The sequence below is a fragment of the Coccinella septempunctata genome, chromosome 2, assembly GCF_907165205.1.
Source record: "Coccinella septempunctata chromosome 2, icCocSept1.1, whole genome shotgun sequence".
NCBI classification, from domain to species: Eukaryota; Metazoa; Arthropoda; class Insecta; order Coleoptera; family Coccinellidae; genus Coccinella; species Coccinella septempunctata.
Genome location: NC_058190.1, coordinates 39,606,628 through 39,627,648, shown reverse-complemented (window position 1 = coordinate 39,627,648; position 21,021 = coordinate 39,606,628). Strand labels below are relative to the sequence as shown.

Genomic DNA, 21,021 nt, shown 5'->3' with positions numbered 1-21,021 from the left:
ACCATGCAACATTATATAGGACAAACCGATACACCGATCCTGAACGTTTGACAGTTTGAACCTGGGTACCCTGTATGTGAATTTATGTAATGTAATATAGGTAATGATTGTACCTAACATCCTAGGATACATTTCAGTGAGAACTGTTAGAAGCACAATAGTAATTGAAATCCAACTGATTGTACAATCATTTATGAAGTTATAAAAATCCTGTATCATTTCAATTTGTTTTGTTACTATCATTAATTGTGCTTTGATAATTTTTACGAATACAAAACACAAATTTTTCTTGTTTGTGGAGTTTGTTCATTTTGATCCAAAAAACATTGAAAAGGATTGTAATAAAAAACATATTTTCATGATACTGATTTTTATTGTGAAGTTATACCTTTTCATACACCTAAATTCATATCAAATATATACAGGGTCTTTATAAACCCAGTCAACCAGTTTCAGTCACAGGGAAGTTGTTGGGAATTACCACTGTGGAAATGCGACTTCACAATGTTGATTTAAAAAAAGGCCACCAGTACTTACTGGAGAGTGCTTAATGTCCGCAACATCGCATATCGCGGGTAATTACCCAGTACATCACATAGTAGGTGTAAAAAAAGCACCCTAGAGAGCAACTTTGCGACTTCTCATTTTGGAGGTTTTTGGAACGATTATTTTTACTGCACGTTAATTAATCAATCAACGTCAAGTAACACTTAACTAAAACGAAATTTAATAATAGAACAGCTCGGTTAAAAAAATTATTCTAAAAATTCATTCATAAAGATTTTGTTTGTTCATTCTCTCAACACAACGCAGTCACAGAACGAAACACGTCACACCACGTTTTGCATAGCGGGATTTAGGTTATGAGTTAACCTCGAGACCACGTGCTGATAAATAGAACATTTCAGACAGTTACTGAAAGTTTTTCTTAGAGAAGTCGCTGGGTAGACTTCATCGAAATTTATTCACAACACATCATTTCATGTTCTAAAAATTTCACAGATTCAATATTTCAAAAATATCAACAGAGAGAAGTCGCATAATAGTAGCTATGTTCACTTCATCGGAACATCTCGATATGATGTTACATGCAACCACTAGGGATCTAAAGTTGAGGAATTCGCAAACTTAACAATATGCGGACGTTAATGTCCACAATGTGAAATCTTAAGTACATCCATGAAACTTCTAAAAGAAGCGCTCCAATGCGATATTTTTGGGTACTCCCTGCGACTTACTGTTACATTTCTGGTTGACTGGGAATATGCAACGCAGTGAGCGTTAATTTTGAAATTCTATGATATTTCTTTCAAAACCCTTCAGTAGATAGTAGCACAGAATAATTCTAAGTCAACTTTGACGTTACAATAATTCATCATAAAGATCCTGTATTTAATGGTTATTTTTCTATTTATCGTTTATTTTCACATGGTTATCAAGATGACATAAAAAGGTGGAAATCCTAATTGAAAATAATTAGAATTCGATTCTAGGTACTATTTTCTCTTGAACATTGACAAATTAGGTTCTTGTCTTCTCAACTTGAATTCATATTTAAATTTTAATACAATTTTCTATTTTTTTGGCCTCCAATCTTCAAAATGCAATGAGATGGAAGATAATGAGGGATCTCGAAAAAACGCTAAAACAATTCAATAAAATAAAGAGCCAAGAGTCCTCCAAAATTAATCCACATCATATTACATATTTCAATAGGCCTAGGTTTTCTGTAAACATCATATCACATTTTACAATAGCCCTAGGTTTTCTGTAAATTCCCACAAATAATCACTAGCCAACTATTGATGGTTTCATTAGTTTCCCATTTCCACGGGATATAATTATCAATTTTTAATCATGGATGGATTGCACTATCTGGCAGGTAATAATTTTTAAGGGAATAACAACTAGATATTTAAGTGAAAGATTACTTTTCCTGAATCCTATAGAATAGAATTTTGAAATCTATACATAAAATTTCTTCTACTCGAGAACATTTCAAGTCTATGCTTCATATTGTTACAATGATCCAATGAATCGAGTTGCAATTTGGCGAATGCTCCTTTTGTCATTGTCATTTTATGGTGCTTCTTGAGGCCCTCTTAAGGATTCAGTAAGATTTCGCAGTGTTAAAAGTTCCCAAGGAACTTTTTGGAAGATTCCTACAGGGCATTTCTTTTTTATCTTCTCCTGAAACTTTATCTTTTAGGTAGGTACATTATTCATTGCCAATAAGGAGTTTGAAATTCGATTCGATCTGATGACTTTCTGATAATGAATACAGGACTCATTTTGAAATTTTTATAGGTGATTTTTGGTGCAACGTTTTATTGTGAGCAGTTGTAACTTCTGTTGAATAAAATGCTCACCAGTATAAATATCCTGAAGGAAGTGATCGACGAATATTCATCGGAAAAAGAAATAGGTGTTCCTATAGATATTTTTTCATTTAAACAGAGACACATCTTTTACCCGTGTAGCATACATCTGCATATAGAAATTCTTTTTTGATGACGTGAATGGAAGACTCAAATCCAACTCAAGGCGTGTACGTGCTCTGACAAATTCGAAAACTTGGCGATTCTGTTAATATTTTCTATTACCAAGAAATAAATGTCATACCTGTTACCCTACCATCCTAATTATATTGTGTGCTATTTGTTTTAGCACATGTATTAATTTTATTACTCGCTCAACTGTTTGTTTTTTCATGTCTTGTCAGTCGCTCAATTCAATAAAGCTAAAAGGCGAAAAGAGATTAATTACAGCTCATGTTTTATTCCGCACTGGTGAAACTTGGAAAATTCCTACATACCTAATTGAACGAAGTACTCCCCTAAAAACTTTTCAAACGATCTTATCACATAATTTTCGTCTGTATAAGGAATTACGATATTACGAATGATCGATCGTCTGTCTGTATTTCCATTCGCTCTTTTCCATCTAACTTTCACTTCAACCATGTCTGTCTTTATTGTGCCGTTGGTTCTCACTAGCTTTGTCGCTTTTTCCCACTGCATTTCCATAACTGTCGAGCATAATGATAGAAAGAAATCATTACTGGAGTCGATGAAAACTGTAGCTGAAACTGACGCTAATGTTATATTCAAATTCTGCGTTTTCGTGGACCTGGAGGAACTCTCACCAGAGGAACAGAATATATTGAACAGTGTTTTTTGTCCGTCGTTATCATTGAGAACTGGAGGAGTCTTCGAAACGATGAACAATCCAGTGGTGTATCCAACTTTCCTGTTTTACATGCTCAACTCTTTCGAGGATGTCTACGAGAAATTAGACTTCGTATCCAGTCTGAACTTCTTCAGCACAAGGATCCCTGCGTTCTTTGTACTAAATTTCGAAGTGGAGGATAAAGAAGTAGCAGAGAATTTCATGAAAGAACTGTGGAAAAAATATTCCCTGCTTTTCTCTGGTCTCATCTTTTTTAAAACTGAGGTCCAGTTGATCTCCTATCAACCTTTCAAGAGAGTCGTGGTGAATTTGAGTAACAAAGATGAATTGTCGGATTATTTTCTGAATCATGAATACGCAAATCTGAATGGGAAAGTGTTCAACTTGGCTGTTTTCAACAATCCCCCTAGGAATGTAAAGAGGGGTAGGAAGTGGACTGGGGAAGATCCAAACTTCTGGATTAACCTCATCGACAGCTTGAACGCGTCTTGGAGATTGGTCCAGACCAAGGATTTCAGCTACGAGGACGCCATGCGGGCGGTTGCCAACGGAGATGCCGACTTTTGTCCATACCGATTCTTCAATGTCGATAACTACACCAATATCGAATTTTTAACGCCGTTTGTTATCGATTACCTGGTTGGAGTGGTGTCAAAGTCGAAGAGAATCCCGAGGTTCTTCAATATTCTCAAAACGTCGAAACCGATCTTATGGATTTCGACGTTTGTGTCTGCCGTTTCGCTCATGATATTGATGATGGTTTCGGGGAAATTACACAGCGATAGGAACCGTCCAATAGCTCTTTGTATATTCGGAATCTGCCTGAATCAATCGGTCAAGAGGATAGCTTCGTATCATTCACTCCAGATATTCCTACTGAATTTATGGCAGTTTGGCTGCTTAGTCATTTCTGCTACGTTTCAAGGTGCCCTCCTGGAAACTTTACTGGTCCCCGAATACCCAGGGCAGATAGATAAGATCGAGGATCTCGTCAAATCAAATCTCACAATCTATGTTGTTGCGGACATGCGAAAACTGGTGGAAATATCAGTTCCGAATTTGACCCAACAACTGGTCGCCGCGTCCGAGAAGGAAATATGCGATTTATTAACGAATTTTGGACAGGATTATGCGGTGATACTACCATATCGTACGGCATACATGATCGTTCGAAATTACAGGATATTGCGAGATGGTCACATAATGAAACAGAGCCTGGTACCGGGATTTTCCACATATTTCTTCAGGAAGAATTCGCCCTACATAAATATTTTTCATGAAATGATTGCTAGACATCTTCAGTACGGATTAGCATCCGTTTCACTGACAAACAGGGGGACTCAGAGGAACGGGGGAGAACCATCTGAAAATCTGTCCTTCAGCCATTTACATGGAGTTTTTCAGTTGATATATTCAGGATTGATCGTTTCTGTGTTTTTATTTCTTCTCGAAAAATGTTTTCATTTTTTTCACAATGTTGATGACTCGTGATTCTTTCACGTGGATGGAATATATTTGGTAGAATATTTTGTTTCATTTTTCCCTTGCCACGTGGTCGCATATTAATGCGAACCACACTTCGTATCAGTTCGGTCTAGTTGGCAGGTCATTTCATTGATATGATAATGAACTTCATGCTCCTAAATTGTGTCAGGTTATTAAATGACACAGGCTTTGCCTTTAGTGGATTTCCTTAGGTTTATTATTCAGATATTAAAATTGTAGATTTCAAAGAATAAACCTCATTACTATTACTAATATGAGAGACTTTAAAGATAACTTTCATTCCGGATATTTGAAAGGATGAAAAATTTTTCAATATGGAATGAATCACTTTCAGGGAATTTTATAAACCTGGATTCAACTGAATATGTTCCGAAACCTTTTCAACTAGTAGACAATCTAAATAAGAGTACCACAGCCCTTTCAAACACCTTCACAAGTAAGGCTGTGCCACTACTACTAGGTAAATATGAAGTAGTTCTCATAATTTCCTCATTTCCCGAGCATCTTTTCGAATATTCAGAATGAAAGTGATCTCCAAAATCTCTTATAACCTGACACATTATAAGATCATGAAGATCATTATCATATTATCAATGAAAATGACCTGCCAACTTGACCAAACTACTTTTTGAGCTTTTGTATTGGAAGAACAATTAGAGATACGACTTATATTATATATTCTGAATCAGAAAAAAATATGGCACTGGAATATGTAAAAATAACATAGAGTTTATATTTAAAAAAATGAAAGTTACCGCTATATCACTGGACTGGCGGAATGAAAAAAATCTTTGACTACGCCACTGCATTCTACATGAAAAATTGTCTCTGGAATGTAACATTTGTTTTTCGATATCACTGATACTTTACGAAATAGAGGCACCAGTACGCTGAGCCGAAAAATGAGTTTTTACTTATAACTTGAAAACAAAAGAAGATAGAGGGATGCAGTTTTGGCCATTAACAATCTTTTGAAAATCGAGGTCGGAAACGTGCCATCCATTTTTGCCTAGCTCTCAAGGTTATAGAGCTGTCATTCAATCCCATCGAATTCAACAATTTTTTTCATTCATCATAGGTATCCATAATGAATAAAACGAACAACATACTAATCATATACATAACTAATAACAATTACTTGTCTTCATTGTTCTGTAAAAAGTTATCGAAACAGACAAAATTTTGTTGACGAAAAAAGTGAATCAAAATATTCAACATAATCAGCAGTACCTCGTTAGTTTGATGAATATGTATCGATATACAGGGTGTTTTGAAAGGTGAGGCTTTTTCTGACATAACATAGAAGTCATCAAAATAAGTCATTTCACGAAAAATTTTCTATATGAAATATTCAAGATGATTGAGCTAGAACCCCTAGAAGTTCGACAAAATTTAATTTAATTTCAAGTACGGACTGTGGAAGTCGACTCCAGACTTCTGCATCGGAAAAACAAAACAAAACGTAAAGATATGGTTGGAAAATGAATGGTTCATATTCATTGAATACTTCCGAGTAGTATCTGATTATCCGTGCATCAGGTCACTTCAAAAAATTGTTGTATGGTGCGATTTAGGCTGAAAACAATTTAGACAGTTTATTGTTGAAGTACTCATGTTGGCAAAGTGCTTACCCCATTTCATCCCATTTTTACGACGATCGTTTGAGGGTTCGAGCAAGAAGAAGATTGTGATGACCATTGAGAAACAAATTGTGAATAATTTAGATGAATTTTATTGCTCAGATTTTGAACACTTGGGCCTAAGTGTTTTTCTGTCAGTTGGTATGGAAATATCTTAAACGAAACCATATATATAGTTTAGTCAGTCATCACGAGATAGATTTTCCCATTGCTTTGAGATAATTCAGATAACAAATAATCTTGGATTGTATTAGGATCTCTTTCAAGGATAGTTTTTAATTTCTTTTCCAACTTTGTGATTTTGAGAGTTTTGTATACGTGATTTGTGGTGAAACGCTTTCGACCAGTTCTACCTTCTGTTGAAAAAAAGCCTCACCTTTAAATACACCCTGTATAAAATTAACTATACTGCATTTGTATAGCCTTTTGGTCAGCCAGAATTTGAGTTATTATTACTTCACCATGAGTAACTAAAATATCTGAGTTATCTCAGTGGAATAATATTCAGTTGTTGCATTCAAATTAAATTTATTTCAGAAATTCATAACACAGATCGTTTTGACTTTGGAAATTAAATCACACTAGAAAACACCGTGGGTTGGCTCAGAATTTGAATCCTTCCTTTTCTAGTTCAGCCTTGTATTTCTGTTTGTATGTGCCTTCTGGGTCGTATTTGGTTTCGAGTTGCTTCCAGAGGTCTGGTTTGTTGATGATGAGGTGATTGATGATCTTTTTGCTTCCGTCCTTGTGCTTCCTGCTGCACTTAATGCATCCAGTTTCTATGGCATCAGGAAGAATTTCTGTAATAAGAAAGAGAATATTAATAAACTCATCGGAAATATAGGTACATTCGAAGTTGAATATAATTTACACATAGGGTTTTAATGAGTGGAAACAGTAGCGAAAAGAAAATTTTAAATCTTGGAATTAAACACTTTGGTGTGGTATTATGAGTATCACCAAATATTGATCGATTGATTCTCAAATTCAGTTTGAGCAAATCGATTCGATTACAACTTATCAAAATTTTTCAGATTATTCATCGATCACCATATCACAAAATGATGAATCGACATATTCTTTCGTACCCTTCCAATTCTATAGACGAAAAAGTTAGTGGTTTGTAGGGCTGGGTGATAATAGCAATCCTTCTCGATTGGCCGACGTTTCGAGTAAATTTTACTATCACCCAGCCCTACAAACCACTAACTTTTTCGTCTATAAAAATGATGAATATTATGCCAATCAATTTTATTCTTATATTTTCAAAAAAAAATTTCTTCAGAACTACCTTGCATAAGGATTTTTTTTCAATACCTATTCGTTTGAAGTCACTGAATATTATCAAAAAGTAAAAACTTTTGGAATGTACCAGTAGTTTGCCAAATCTTTAGAAACCATATCATAATCTTGACTTTACACCTTAGATGGTAAGTGGTAAAAGGTGAAACAAATGCAGAATAAACAAATATTAATTATCGTTGTTAAATGAAAATTACGAACTGATAGTTTCCATGAAACAACTTGAGTAACAAGGTTCTATATTTATATTCACCTTCGCCTATTTCTCTCATGAAGACCTCAAAAAAAAAGACAGTTTAACTTTGTTTACATGAATTTTATAATCGTCTTCTTTCACTATTGATTCACTCATACATAATTTTCTTTACTCATCAACAATTCATGAGAGAGAAAACAAGGTAGTCAGGATTCGATGAAAAACATGTATGAGTACCTATTTAAAAACACATTGGAAAAATTTAATTAGATCATCTCTATTGGCGCATCAGTATAATTTTTTAATTATTGTTGTAGTTTATGTGAAAACAAAATTATAGAGTCGAAAAAGATGACCTCATGGAATCAACTCACAAATTAATTATACTCATTTTTATTTTTGAAATATAAAGTTAATGAAAATGTGTTTTCTTAACATGAAATTCTTGAAGTCAATTCATGTGGAAAAAACAAATTGGTAGGCAAGCTAAAATGACATCTCTGCGTAACCAAAAATATTATAGTGTACACTCGTATGATCTTAGCATCATAAACGTGGAAAATACGAGTCGAAGACTATAATAATACTTATATTTGAAGATAAGGCTTTTCAAAAAATTGTGTGGATCTTTTATACATATATTTCTTTTTTTGAACAGCCCCTGCCTAAATAAGTGACTTCCTGAAGATGATATCTGGACAGAAATTTTCAATTTTTTCCTTCAGGAATTAAAAACCTGACAGACATTCTATGGAAACAAGAAGACAATCAAAAAATTGTTAGTGGTGCTTCTCCATAATTTCATGGGGTAGAAAATTCACCCCTGAAATTTTTTTCGCAAGAAACATTTTTCACAATTCGTATTATACCATTGAAAAATTTATTTGTAATACATTGATTCATTTTGAACAAATAAGGTCTCTTAGAATTTTTTTTGCTGAGAAAAAAAAATCATCAACAGTTTCAGAAAATGAGGTTTTCAGCATAAAATTAGAAAAGATTCCGAAAAGTTAGGGTAGTTTTCAAGAGATATAGTAGGACCGAAAACACCGTCAAGAGAGAAGGTGGATGACCTTATATTTTTGTTTTTAATAATAATGGAAGATTATCAACATATCAAAAATTTCAGAAAATATTAGAAATGTCTAAGAAGGGGGTGCATTTTAACCCCATGTTTATTCAGGAGGTATTAATGTCCTCGCTGAAGGAATCCCATCCAGATGCTCTTCCACGTACACAGGGTGTAAATGAAAAGTTGCAAAAAAATTAAAGGGAGGATTTCTGGTCGAAAATAGTGTGAGTCTTTCTTATAATTTTTTTAGCAGTACCTGATCAGATACAGCTCCCTCAAAGTTGGCAAGTGAAAAGTAATTTTTGTTTTTCATGAAAATCAGAAAACTGACAGAAATAAAATTGAGCAGACATTCTATGGAAGATAAGGAAGTAAAAAAATTTTGGTGGTTTGCAAGGAATAGAAATAGCCTGAAATTTGAGGAATGAATTTTTGATAGCTTGATTCATTCATCATGATTGAACAAATGAGGTCTCCTGTAATTTTTTGATAGTCACGGTTTTTGAGGCAACAAATTATTTTATCAAAAGGTATGTCATATAAGCTGAAATTATCTTCGAACTTAAATTTATCTAGTAGTCGGATATTATACTAACAATATAGGGGAACACAACCAAAAATTTTTTTCCATTTCCTGCTCGGTTCCATAGAACATCACCTCAATTAATTTTTTATTCAATTTTTTCGATTTTCAAGAAAACAATTGAAAATTGCTTCTGAGGTGCCAGGTGCCATTGGGGGTTTGTATCTAAGTAGGGGCTATTCAAAAAAAATATATAGAAGACTCTTTTCTGACAATTAATAACTCGCTTAAATTTTTTAGCTATTTACACCTTGTATTTATGAAGGGTATTTTTTTTAATTTAACGCATTATTATTATTATACTCACTTCTCAATTCAGCACCATCGGGCGTGCAACCGTCTCCGGACATCAGGCATTTGAAGTAGCTGTTAATCAGCCTGTCACTCCTGAGGATCTCATCGAGATCAACGTTGTCGTACTTGGTTGTGTACTGACCGTCATCAGGGCGGCACACCACCAGCCCAAAAACGGCGAAGAAAACACCAACAGCAATGTATTTCATCTTCGAATTTTTGTCTCAGCTTATCACAAGTGGAACAAGTGCGAACTGAATCAATGTTGGTCCTGTCAGATATTTATATGGATGTGGAGATGGGTCGCGAAGTCCATGGACGAGTAAAGAAGAGGAGGCAAAATGTTCAACGTAAAATGGATGACGTCAAGATGTTGATGTCGCTGATAATGGTAGCTGGGTTGAAGTATAAGAAAATCGATTATTGGTCGAGAATGCCATTAAAAAATTTAAATGAAGTTTTGTCCGATAGAAGTGCCTAATTATTGTTTTCAGTTTTTTTCTAATTCTGGGAATAGGCAGGGACCAGCATCGCAAAACAGGTTCCGTAGAGCCATTTGGTTCAGCGTACGTAGGTTTTCGAAACCGTTAATAGATTAGTGTTTTTAATTTTTCCCTGAAAGCACAGGTGCCCTCAGCTCAATCGTTTTGAACTTCATATCTCTCAACTTTTCAAAATCTTCCACAGATGACCGCAATTTTTATTGCTCGACAGTTTAGTTTAAGCTTCACTATTTCGATTATCGTTTCAAGTAATATTTTTATATAAAAAATTATATGCAACCTCATTCAGAAATTTTCACAGTTGTTTACGTCTTAGGTCATAATTTCAAAAAATGAAATGGGAATTCCAGGCGACTGCTTTGCATCTTCTTTTATTTTTCGAAAACTATTGCCTAGAATAATTAAATGCTGAAATTTGGCAGATGATATCCAGTGCCTCTCTCTCTCTGTTCACATATTCGAAAGAAAAAATGATTTATTTTCTAATACAAAAATTGACCGATATTGGTATAGTAAAACACGTATACCTAAATCCCAAATGACGTTTTGAATATTCCTGCAAAATTTGAGTGTCATCTGGCTGTGAGATTCAGGATAGTATTTCATATATCTTATATTTTTTCGAATCGTTTGATTTTTTTGAAGATGGGATATTAAAGGAATACTGTACTATTATTCGTGTTGATTTTTCACAACTTTCTACTGAGTTTTAACTCAATATTTTCAGGAAAATGGAGAATTTTCATTGTGCTATCGAATAGATAGATGTCCATGATGGTAGTCGAAATCAATTCTGCTGGATTTCTACTATTTTTAATGGACAACTTCAGGTCTGAATAATAAAACATATGCTTCTCTATATTTTTGTCCATTCGTGCTGCAGAACGAAATTGAATAATGAAAAATTCATTGTCTATCGGTTTTTTGCTTATCAACATTAATTACAGTCTCCGAAAATCGAACAGAAAGCAAACCTTCAAACATAAAATAATCATCAGATGTGAATCATGAAATTCGAAAAAAATTAACGTGTAAATTTGAAATTTTGTTTTTACACCTGATTCTAAGTGTCCATACAATCTACGAGAAAGATCATTTTTTGACAATGCAGTTTTCAATTCTCGATGAAGATATTTCCCGAAAAAACTATGATATGACATTTTAACTGCACATGTTTTATTAGGTGCCGTATTGAATTTTTCAAAGATATCAAACCATGTATGCGAATTAGCAGATTCCATCCAAAATCGAAAAAAAATATAATTTTCCATAACAGGTGTTATGATTTAACAACCTGGATATTGCTAATTATCTAATTATCGAAATGGTAACCTGAAAACAATATAATTTTAATTACAGTATTTTTTGCCGGATGATTATCACTTTCGTAATTCCCTGAAAAAACACCGCTTAATTGCTTCAGTGATTCAAGGCATTGTATGTATAACATCTACAAGTCAAATAATACATTGAAATCCACAACGAAATCTCTCAGATTATTTCAAGATCATCCAATTAATTAGTTTTGGCATGAAATATAAAATTGATGAAATTTTTAATAAGTCCACCGAAATTCAAGAAGCAACAGCTTTTTGATTGGGGTTTCCGAACTCCAAGTGAAAATAAGTGTCAGTTCGTTGTGTGAATATTTCACAATCGCCGAAACGTTTCTCTAGGTTCCTAAAACCGAAATTGATTGCCTGTATTCTGGAAACAACGAGAATAGTTCATCAATTAAATATTTCCCAATTTCCTCTTTTTTGAACTGTGCGAATTTCAAACTAGAGATTTATGATTTATGTATAAAGAAGGCCATAAAAAGTCAATAATTAGGAATAAGAAATTTAAATGCGCCAAACTAAAGCAAGTAGGTATAAATTTAATCCTAATATTGAAATAATATTTTCCGTAATTTCGTACACGAAATTAGCTGTTAATAAACCCTTTTATTGGTTAATTTCCTGTTAATGCATTATTGTCATGAGTAATCGAACATAGAAGTATTCAGCAGCTTCCCAAATAATTATTTTATTTGTATGTCGCATTGATTTTCGTAGTACCTAGCGGGTGAATTGAGAAGAGATGAATTGTGGAGGTTGCAGAAAAATTATGATGGTTAGAGAGTAATCAATATATCTATGTACTACAACTCCAGCTTCCACCAGCTCCACACATTCTGTAACAGATATTATTGGGAACGATATCAATGTGTTTTACTCAAAATGTCACAACTCGAATATGCCCTCTATGGACTTCTCGAATTTTTCGATCTGCCGCATAAATATCAACATTCCGAAATGAACATAGAAAATTTATAAAGTGTCTATTTTGACTAGGTATAGATAGAAAATTTTTACAATCAAGAATTCACATTCAATTCAAAATGTGGTCGACGGAAAAATCAACTCGTTCATTAATTGAACGATTAATGATCTCGAACATTAATTGAATAAATTAAATAAATAATAAATTAAATAAATAAAAAATAAAATATCTCAATTATAAATCGCTTTCATTAATAACCTAGTTGATTAAATAACTATTTCGTCGTATATCAAGAGTGGGTACGCCATGATTTTCATATTTTCATTCGCCAACCATCAAGTTTTGTAATTGAATGATGATTAAACTCATGAGCTAGATGAATTCTTTCGAAGAAGAACAAATGATGACAATGGTTTCGGTTTGGCTTGACCTCATCAGAGCAGCATAAAAAATTACGAACCGACCAAGTCATAAGTTTCTGAAGTCAGTTACTCAAAATAAGAAGCGTTTTCAAGATCTTGAATCCCTTCAGTCATACAGGCTGCTGAATTTAATTTTTGTTTGAATTTTTTGGGATACTGTTGATTGCAGAAACATTTCTTAAGGGATTGGAGTCGGAAAAAAAAAATTTTAACTTCTCATTTGAATTAGAACTATCACTTCCTGAAGATGTGACTTGGACTTTTGAATCTGTATAGGTGTAGATCTCACGATCAAGTTGTGCAGAATAACAAGTATGAGATAGAAGTTACTTTCTTTGGTAATCCATCTGTTATGAGAGATCAAATTGAATGATTTTATCGTTTTTTTCATTCGTCATTGACGGCTATTGGAAAATCGACAGAAAAAGACGATCAAAATGATTGATTAGTCATGAAAATATCCCATTAATTTTTTCATCTTCAATGTGGATTAATTTCGTCTTATTGCAATGGTGGTACACAGAATAATTTTATATAATGAGTTACTCTATTTACCACAACATCTCTTAGATTCATGACAGAAATTTCTGATATCTACGATCTATTGAAAAAGTTCCCAGAAGAAAAGAAACCTTCAATAAGATGATCCCATCTACAATTTTCTCCTTGATGTGAAGCATTCGTGAAATGAAATATAACAGTTCCTGCTTAGCATTTACCAATGTTTCCCTCAACTTCTTGATATGCTTAAGATCATTGAGAATTTTTCCGCAGGATTCAAACAACCTGCCAAGCTATAAATTTTCTCATTACCTACATCTATTTTTGTGGTCATATTCATTATTTTACTCGGTTTACATAATTCCGTAATATACTGACAACTTATTATTCAGGGTCGTATATCTCTTGCATCTATAAGTTTATGTACTCTTCATAGGTCATACAAAACTTCGTGTGCATTTTCAGTTCGTAAATGATGAGATACAGGGCTGGGATATCTTAAAAACGAAAACGACGAGAGCAAGTACATCTATAGGCAATGTGTGGCACGGAATTTTTGGGATGAACCTATGGGGATATTTTAATTTATTGGATCACATTGATCTTGCTTGCAAAGTTTCATAATTTTTTTTTCTTTCGTTTCAAGGATATGAACTTAGTTTCACACTTTATCTCAACCCTGTACAACTAAGTATCTATATAATGAAATGATTAATGAATAGATGAAACATCTAGTTACCGTTTTCAAAATGCCCAAGGAGAATCCAGGTTGAGGATGTCCTGCCCTGGCTTACAATGCATCTTAAACGAGCTTCTAAACAGTTAGAGGGATTTAATTGGAAGACGAGTTTTTTCGATTTGCATAATTTCTCTCTGCGATGATTAAGGGGCCAGGAAAGCTAGCGAATATTCTATCTCCCACAAAATTTCCTCCCAGGGATCACTAACCTTCCAGAAAGCTATAAATTTCAAATAAAAAACTGGTTTGATTATCCCAGCAAAATTTGATTTTTAATTGCATCACAGGATGTTGCAAAATTTGTTTACGACCTAATACAGATGTGTTCCTAGAATCAACGCATATTATTGTGATAAACTGAGACAAACTGATCTCCAAAATTGTGATATTTTCGCCGAAATTCGGATTTATTTATTTATGTATTTAATTATTTGTTTATTTATTTATTTATGTATTTATTTATTTATTTATTCATTTGGAAACCTCGCTAAACGTATTGTATGTTTGTAGAAGTGTACAGAAGTCCATCAGGTCCCTAGAGTAACTAAGGGGTCCCCAAACACATATTTTTTTTCTGGATTTCACGTAAATGAATTAAATTTCTTGTGAACCATATCGTTTAATTGTTGTGTCTTGTTTTTTAATTGAGACGATAGAATTTGAAAAGTTATTTTTCAAGGAAAATTGGGGAAGGGGTCTTTCTCTGTGAAATATATTTTTTTTTTGTAATCGAACAATCCTGGAGGAAAAAGTCCAAATTTCAAATTTTTGTGTTGAATTCGTCTTTTTGTTTCATTCGATTTGAAAACTGTTGAAGCATCAGAAATTTCTCACGCTAAATTTTGTACGTTTTTATTTTTCCCCCTTTCATCATCATCAAAGACTCACCCTGTATAACAGACCTTCATTTTGGGTCCTCTACTTAAAATATTTCGCATCGATTAAGAAACAGCCCTGTATGTCGGAAACCACCAACTGATTTGAATATAAAACGCGAAATATTTTTCAACGTTTAATTTTATTTGAAAAAAGTTAAAATTGCCCCTAGTTAGATTCAGTGACAGCTAAAAATTGAAAAAAGTTCAGGATCCCTACATTCCCTACTCGGTTGAAATTCACTTCTTATCTAGGAATCGCATTTCATAGATCCTCTTCTTCTTGGAATCCATTTGTGTTTGGAATAATTGGTCACAATCTCGATTTGATTTTGTAGATTTCCATTCATATCAGAAATTTCTATCGATGTTTCATTAATAATGCTTAGTTTTCAAACAAAATTACCTAACTCAGATTTATATCAATATGTCTATGATTCAGGATGATCATTGGAATCGTCCAAAGAGTCAGATGTTTAGTCCAGTATAATTCTTCAAGATTTGCTGATAGAAAGAACAACAGTTCATTATTTTGCTCTCATCCATATGTATGAAGAATCACCCCGCCGGCTTCAATTCGTCAAAAAAAAAAACATCCGTTGTTTGTCCAAACCTCCATGGAAGATTTTGTTCAAACCGGTCCACATTCGACTGACCCTATCATCTTAAAAAGGAATTTTTCCACGCAAATTCCCATAAATAATTTTATACGCTGTTTTACTGCCTTATACCATTAAAGTAGACGAAGAGGATAGAGATGGAAGAACTACACCATCAATTTTTGGCAATGAGAGTAAAAAGCTGGATATGAAGTAACAGATTTCAGTATTTTTCCATACTAATTTGGTATTCTTTCTCGAAAAAAAATAGTGGTAAACGATTTCATACTCAATTGGTTGACAAAATCCCTAAGTAAGCTCAATGAAAGAACATTTCACATGAATTCAGAATCATTTCACCTTCATATCTGCGAGGAAAGAAGTATTATGTTATTAAAATTATCTGAAAATGAGATTCCTCAAAGTCTCTGTTTCACTATTTAATATTGACTCAATTTAGTAGGTTTTTTCAGTGAATATAACGAGATGACGAGATAAATTTTATTTATGTTTATTACTTCTTAAGATGCACAACTATCTATTTTCTTACAGGATCATTTCCCACATATCATAACACCTTCCATTTTCGAGAATAAATTCTTACTTATTAATAAAAACATCATTTAAACATGAAATTAGAACAATTATGTACATCTATTTATTTTATTATGAGGTGAGTATATAAATAAAACTGAGAAATTGTTTATTCATTTATTTTTTCCTACCTCAAGAAAAACCAATACAATTTTGAAAATACTAAATTTCATTTGGGATATAATTATAACAGATAGGTACACCTATGGGTATTTATCATTTGGAGTTTTTATATCCCTTCGAAAACTTATATTTTATTGTATGTGCCTAATTGAATTTTCATTATTTGGGTTGACATTCAATGGAATATCGCTTCTATTTTAATTCTCATTTTGCCTTTCTTCTTATTGCAAAACTTTAATACTTATTAGTGAAAACTGTCGAAAATGTCACCATTAGAAGATATTCTTATTTGCTTGGGTCCAAGCATATAGTAGGTTTCAAATGAAATCTATTTCTACTGAGATCTATCTTAACATTCAATTATGTAGGTCTTTTTGCGTAATATTTCTAATACTTTTGCAAATTTTAAAATTTTTTTGGGATGTTCTTGATAATATTTCACATTTTCGAGAAATTTCTTCAATTTCTCATCATAACAACGTTCAAAATCAAATTTGTTCTTATCAATTTCGTCTTTCAAAATCATTTTACATTTACACTTCTTCACTGAATGTCAATTCAAGTAGGTAATGAAAATTCAAATACTTACAAGAAAAATATAACTATGATGAACAAGGTGATACATACAGAGAGAATAAAAATTAACTCACCAATTTTATTATATGTCTTAATTACTATTTTGTGAAAAACTGATACAGGTCAATTTTCATCTCAAATTAGGCAACTTTCCATGTATAACGGAGTAGTTTATCATGTACCCTCTACGAGGAGTGAAGGGTTATTGAGTTTTTTTAATGGAAACCCTAACTTTCTATACCAGAACTGAATAGAGCATTTCTTTCTGAGTATGATGTAAAATAGTAAATACAAAAATCGTGAATTTTCTGAGTTAATTTTTGCCCACTATGTATATGCAACTTTCACTACGCGCTCTTCATGCTTCCTGCTGTTTCTTCAAAATGGCTGGGATGAATGAATAATAAAAAAAGACAATTCAGGCAGTATGTTGATTTATTTACATATACACATTTTCAATTTAATACTAGGTACGAGAAGAATTTCTGTTATATTTTTTTTCAAATCAATATAAGATCAATTTACTTTATATGGATATAAAAAAACCCACCTACTAGAAAGAGATTTCCTTACGAGGCACTGACTGACGCCTAAAGAAGCATCTAATTAGAATAGGTCCAGAGAAGATATTCATACATACAAACATATTCATGATTTTTTCTGCCATACTTAAACTTTTTTGTCAAATTATAGTTGCACTGTTGATTTTTGTACGATTTGGTTGGCAATTCAATCGTTTGAATTCAAACAAATATGAATTTTAGTGTTATTAAAATTGATTTTTTTAAATTTTTTTCGACGGTTTCTCATGAATAGTCGGTAAAATTATGGATGCTGTGACATCAGGGATTTATATTTTTATATACTAATGAAATAATCATAGTAATATGTACGAAAATAAAGCTGAAAATCATGAATCACTGAAAAATATTCAGTTTTAAACCTCCCGGGTGATAATATGGTTTACAGAAGCTTGGAGTATAAATATAACCACATTTCTGTTGTTATGAAATATCACCCTGAATTCATGGCAAAGGAAGCAAAAAACTTAATATATCATCATCAGCCTCCTCATTCTAACCTCATGGAATAAATTCCTAATCACAGAATACTCCTACACATAATTGATACATATATCGTTCGAATTTATGCCTTTGTGAGCGTTTCCCACTGTGACCTATACATTTTTTTCGGGTCAAATTTCTCCATCAACTTCTGCCAGACTGCTGGTTTCTCCTGCTTCAGATATCTGAACACTTTGACAGCACCTTTTTTCTGTTGTTCATTACACTTCGAACAACCAGTCTTGATTGCATCGGGTAACAGTTCTAAAAATAAGAAAAAAATTATTCGTCATCGATGAATGATGTCATATTTGGATAAGTATTCCAATAAAGCTTGTGGTTTCGTCATTAAAAAACGAATAAAATGGTTCACCTTGCACCAGTTGAAATATCAGTACCTTGATACACCCATATTCGTATATTTGTTTGTAAACAGAAATTTGATCGTATTTTCGTTCTTCTCTGTTTGATAGGAATACTGTTGCCACCCTGTATAAATTTCTCTTTGTAAGATCATTTTGAAAAACAATTAGTGGATTTCGTTCAACATTTCCTTGTAGGTATCTCTATTTGTAACGAAGTTACAGGGAGGTCAAGTTACAGTAAAAAACCCGGTACATTACTTGGAATAACATCATTGGACTAAGATCCCATTAATGACACTGAGTCATCTTCGAAAGTCTGACATAATGATTGAAGTCAAGAAAACAAAAGATCGTCGAAGTATCCATTATACCAAATGAAATGAGTGAAATGGGATATATGTACAATTTTTTTCTACTACGTTGGAGTTAACAATGAATACATTACCAATATTCATTATTGTTTGCTCGATAATTCACGTCACTCAATTTCATTTTTCCTTCTTTGGAATTATAGAAATGATAAAATAGATTAAAACTAGAAGGCCTCGATCGAGAGTATTTGCGTGGCATGCTCCGGTATTCAGTCTTTCGTTTGGCATTTTTAGCGGCCCTCAATATGCAGCGGCTCGCCCACAGATAGCTGAATAGACAAAAATCATTCAGCAGAAAGGCCCTAGAGACGTTTTATTCCCGATACTTACAGACAATTTCATAATCAATTTTACAGAAAGTATCGTCAATTTTTCAATTTATTTCACTGTCTTTCTGGCTTCTAAAGCCCGTTTGCAACAGCCGAGAATTCTCTAGAAAATTTACTCGAGATTTCATGCGCCGTGAATTATGTACCGTTACATACGCACTTTCGGTAGAATTCTCTGTTCAGTTGCGTACTAAATAATCTCTGCCGTTTTCTTGCGAGAATTTTGTAGAGAATTCTCCACAGAATTCTCGGCTGTTGCAAACGGGCTTTAGAAGTAACTAAAAATTGCTTTTCGGGTAAGTATAATTAAGGGAGCTGATTCTGAGCAAGGGCTGATCGAAAAAAAAATTCGATATGCTTAAATTTAATTCGAGTATTTCACAATATTAGGTAGGGGCAGTCCGGGAGAGTTGAACCCCTTTTCACTCTGAGACACTTAAGTTGTATCTGTAAATGGTAGCAAGTCATATTTTGCGTGAAGATATCATGCCCAAATAGGTAACGATAGATAATAGTAGAGTGATGGTGAGATGAACATTTTGAGTACAGAAATTCTTTTTTTAGGAACCGAAAATTGGCTCATGCATCCCTAACCCATGGGAGAGTTGAACAGGGGGCGAGAGAGACTGACCATAAGTTTGTTAATCATGAAAAACATTGAAAGAAAACAATTTCCAATGGCCAACGATTGTCTATGTCAAGGTTTTCATCATCAGATGTATCAGCGTATGAAATACATTTCTAATTCAGAGTCACTCCCACCTATTTCCGAGTTATTTTTTACTTTTTTCAATCTTTGAATGAAAAAACATTCATATTTATTTTTATAATTCGATTAAATTTTTTACCTTATCTTTTACCTTAGCCCAGTGCGGGAAACTTGGATCACTGATTATGTCTCCCGACCATAGCATGGGTTAAGTCTCCCGCACTCCTTTTCAGTCTATTTAACAGATGTTTTTTTAAACTTTTACAACTATTATCGAAAGGGCTCATCGTTTGTAAAACTATATTAATCGATGAAAACAATAAAACTAAATAACACCACGCACCTATTAAACTTTTCAGACAGTGTTACAAACAATAATTAGTCAATTTCTTACTTTCCTAACAACAAAATCACGTTCAACCCTCTCACTCCCGAACTGTTCTGATGGCGGCCAAAATGGAGCAGCCACTAGTTGTGCCTTGTTACGAGTATATAGCAAGCTATTTACGATATCGAAAATTGAATTGTAATATTTGAGGTGGTTCAAGTCTCCTACCTGACCAAATTCCCAAGATGGTTTCGAAACCCAATGAAGCAAAAATAACCCTAAAAATCCACTCAAACTGAACTTGACTGTCTTGAATGAACAAACGAATAGAAATGTGTTTCAGATGAGATGTAAATCTTAAAACGAGGATACAAAGCTCTACTCACTCTTGAGTTCAGTTCCTTCTGCTGTACACCCTTTTCCTTCCATTACGCATTTCAGATAAACGTTCAACAGTCTCTCGTTCCTCAAAATGGCGTCGATGTCAATATGATTGAACCGAGTTGTGTATGCATCAACGTAGTGGAAAACTACGATTAGAAAAATGAAAACTGCGTATTTCATGGTGGAAGTCGTACTTCCTCAGATGAATCTACAAATCTGAATAGTGAATAAAAGAATCAACAATGGTAGGTCGTATTTATAAGAATGAACTAAAACATAAAACGAGGAAAATTTTAATCAGGTTGTTTCGAATTCTACCAATGAATGCAGAATATACAGCGTCCTTGTTTATGAGGACTTCTAATAAATCATTAGTTTAACAAAGGGGTTGTTTAAAATTATTCTGCTTTTTCAAAAGATTTTCCAAGATATTCATATCATTATAATTACCTTGGATTAATTTGTCATGATGAGCTGCAAACGATAAAAGGA

At 33.2% G+C, this 21,021-nt stretch overlaps 2 protein-coding genes across 2 annotated transcripts; one reads left to right on the top strand and one right to left on the bottom strand.

Moving 5' to 3' along the window:
• The first annotated feature begins 2,533 nt into the window (after positions 1–2,533).
• Positions 2,534–4,680, top strand: LOC123307156. Its single transcript, XM_044889372.1, has one exon. The coding sequence runs from the start codon at positions 2,902–2,904 to the stop codon at positions 4,678–4,680; it is 1,779 nt and encodes a 592-aa protein (XP_044745307.1). The 5' UTR covers positions 2,534–2,901.
• Positions 4,681–6,846: 2,166 nt separating this feature from the next.
• Positions 6,847–20,749, bottom strand: LOC123307153. The gene is made up of 4 exons (XM_044889371.1): positions 20,532–20,749; positions 18,129–18,307; positions 9,796–10,006; positions 6,847–7,135 (listed from the first exon to the last, which is right to left on the bottom strand). The coding sequence occupies exons 1-4, from the start codon at positions 20,707–20,709 to the stop codon at positions 6,939–6,941; spliced, it is 765 nt and encodes a 254-aa protein (XP_044745306.1). The 5' UTR covers positions 20,710–20,749; the 3' UTR covers positions 6,847–6,938.
• Between the last annotated feature and the right edge of the window lie 272 nt (positions 20,750–21,021).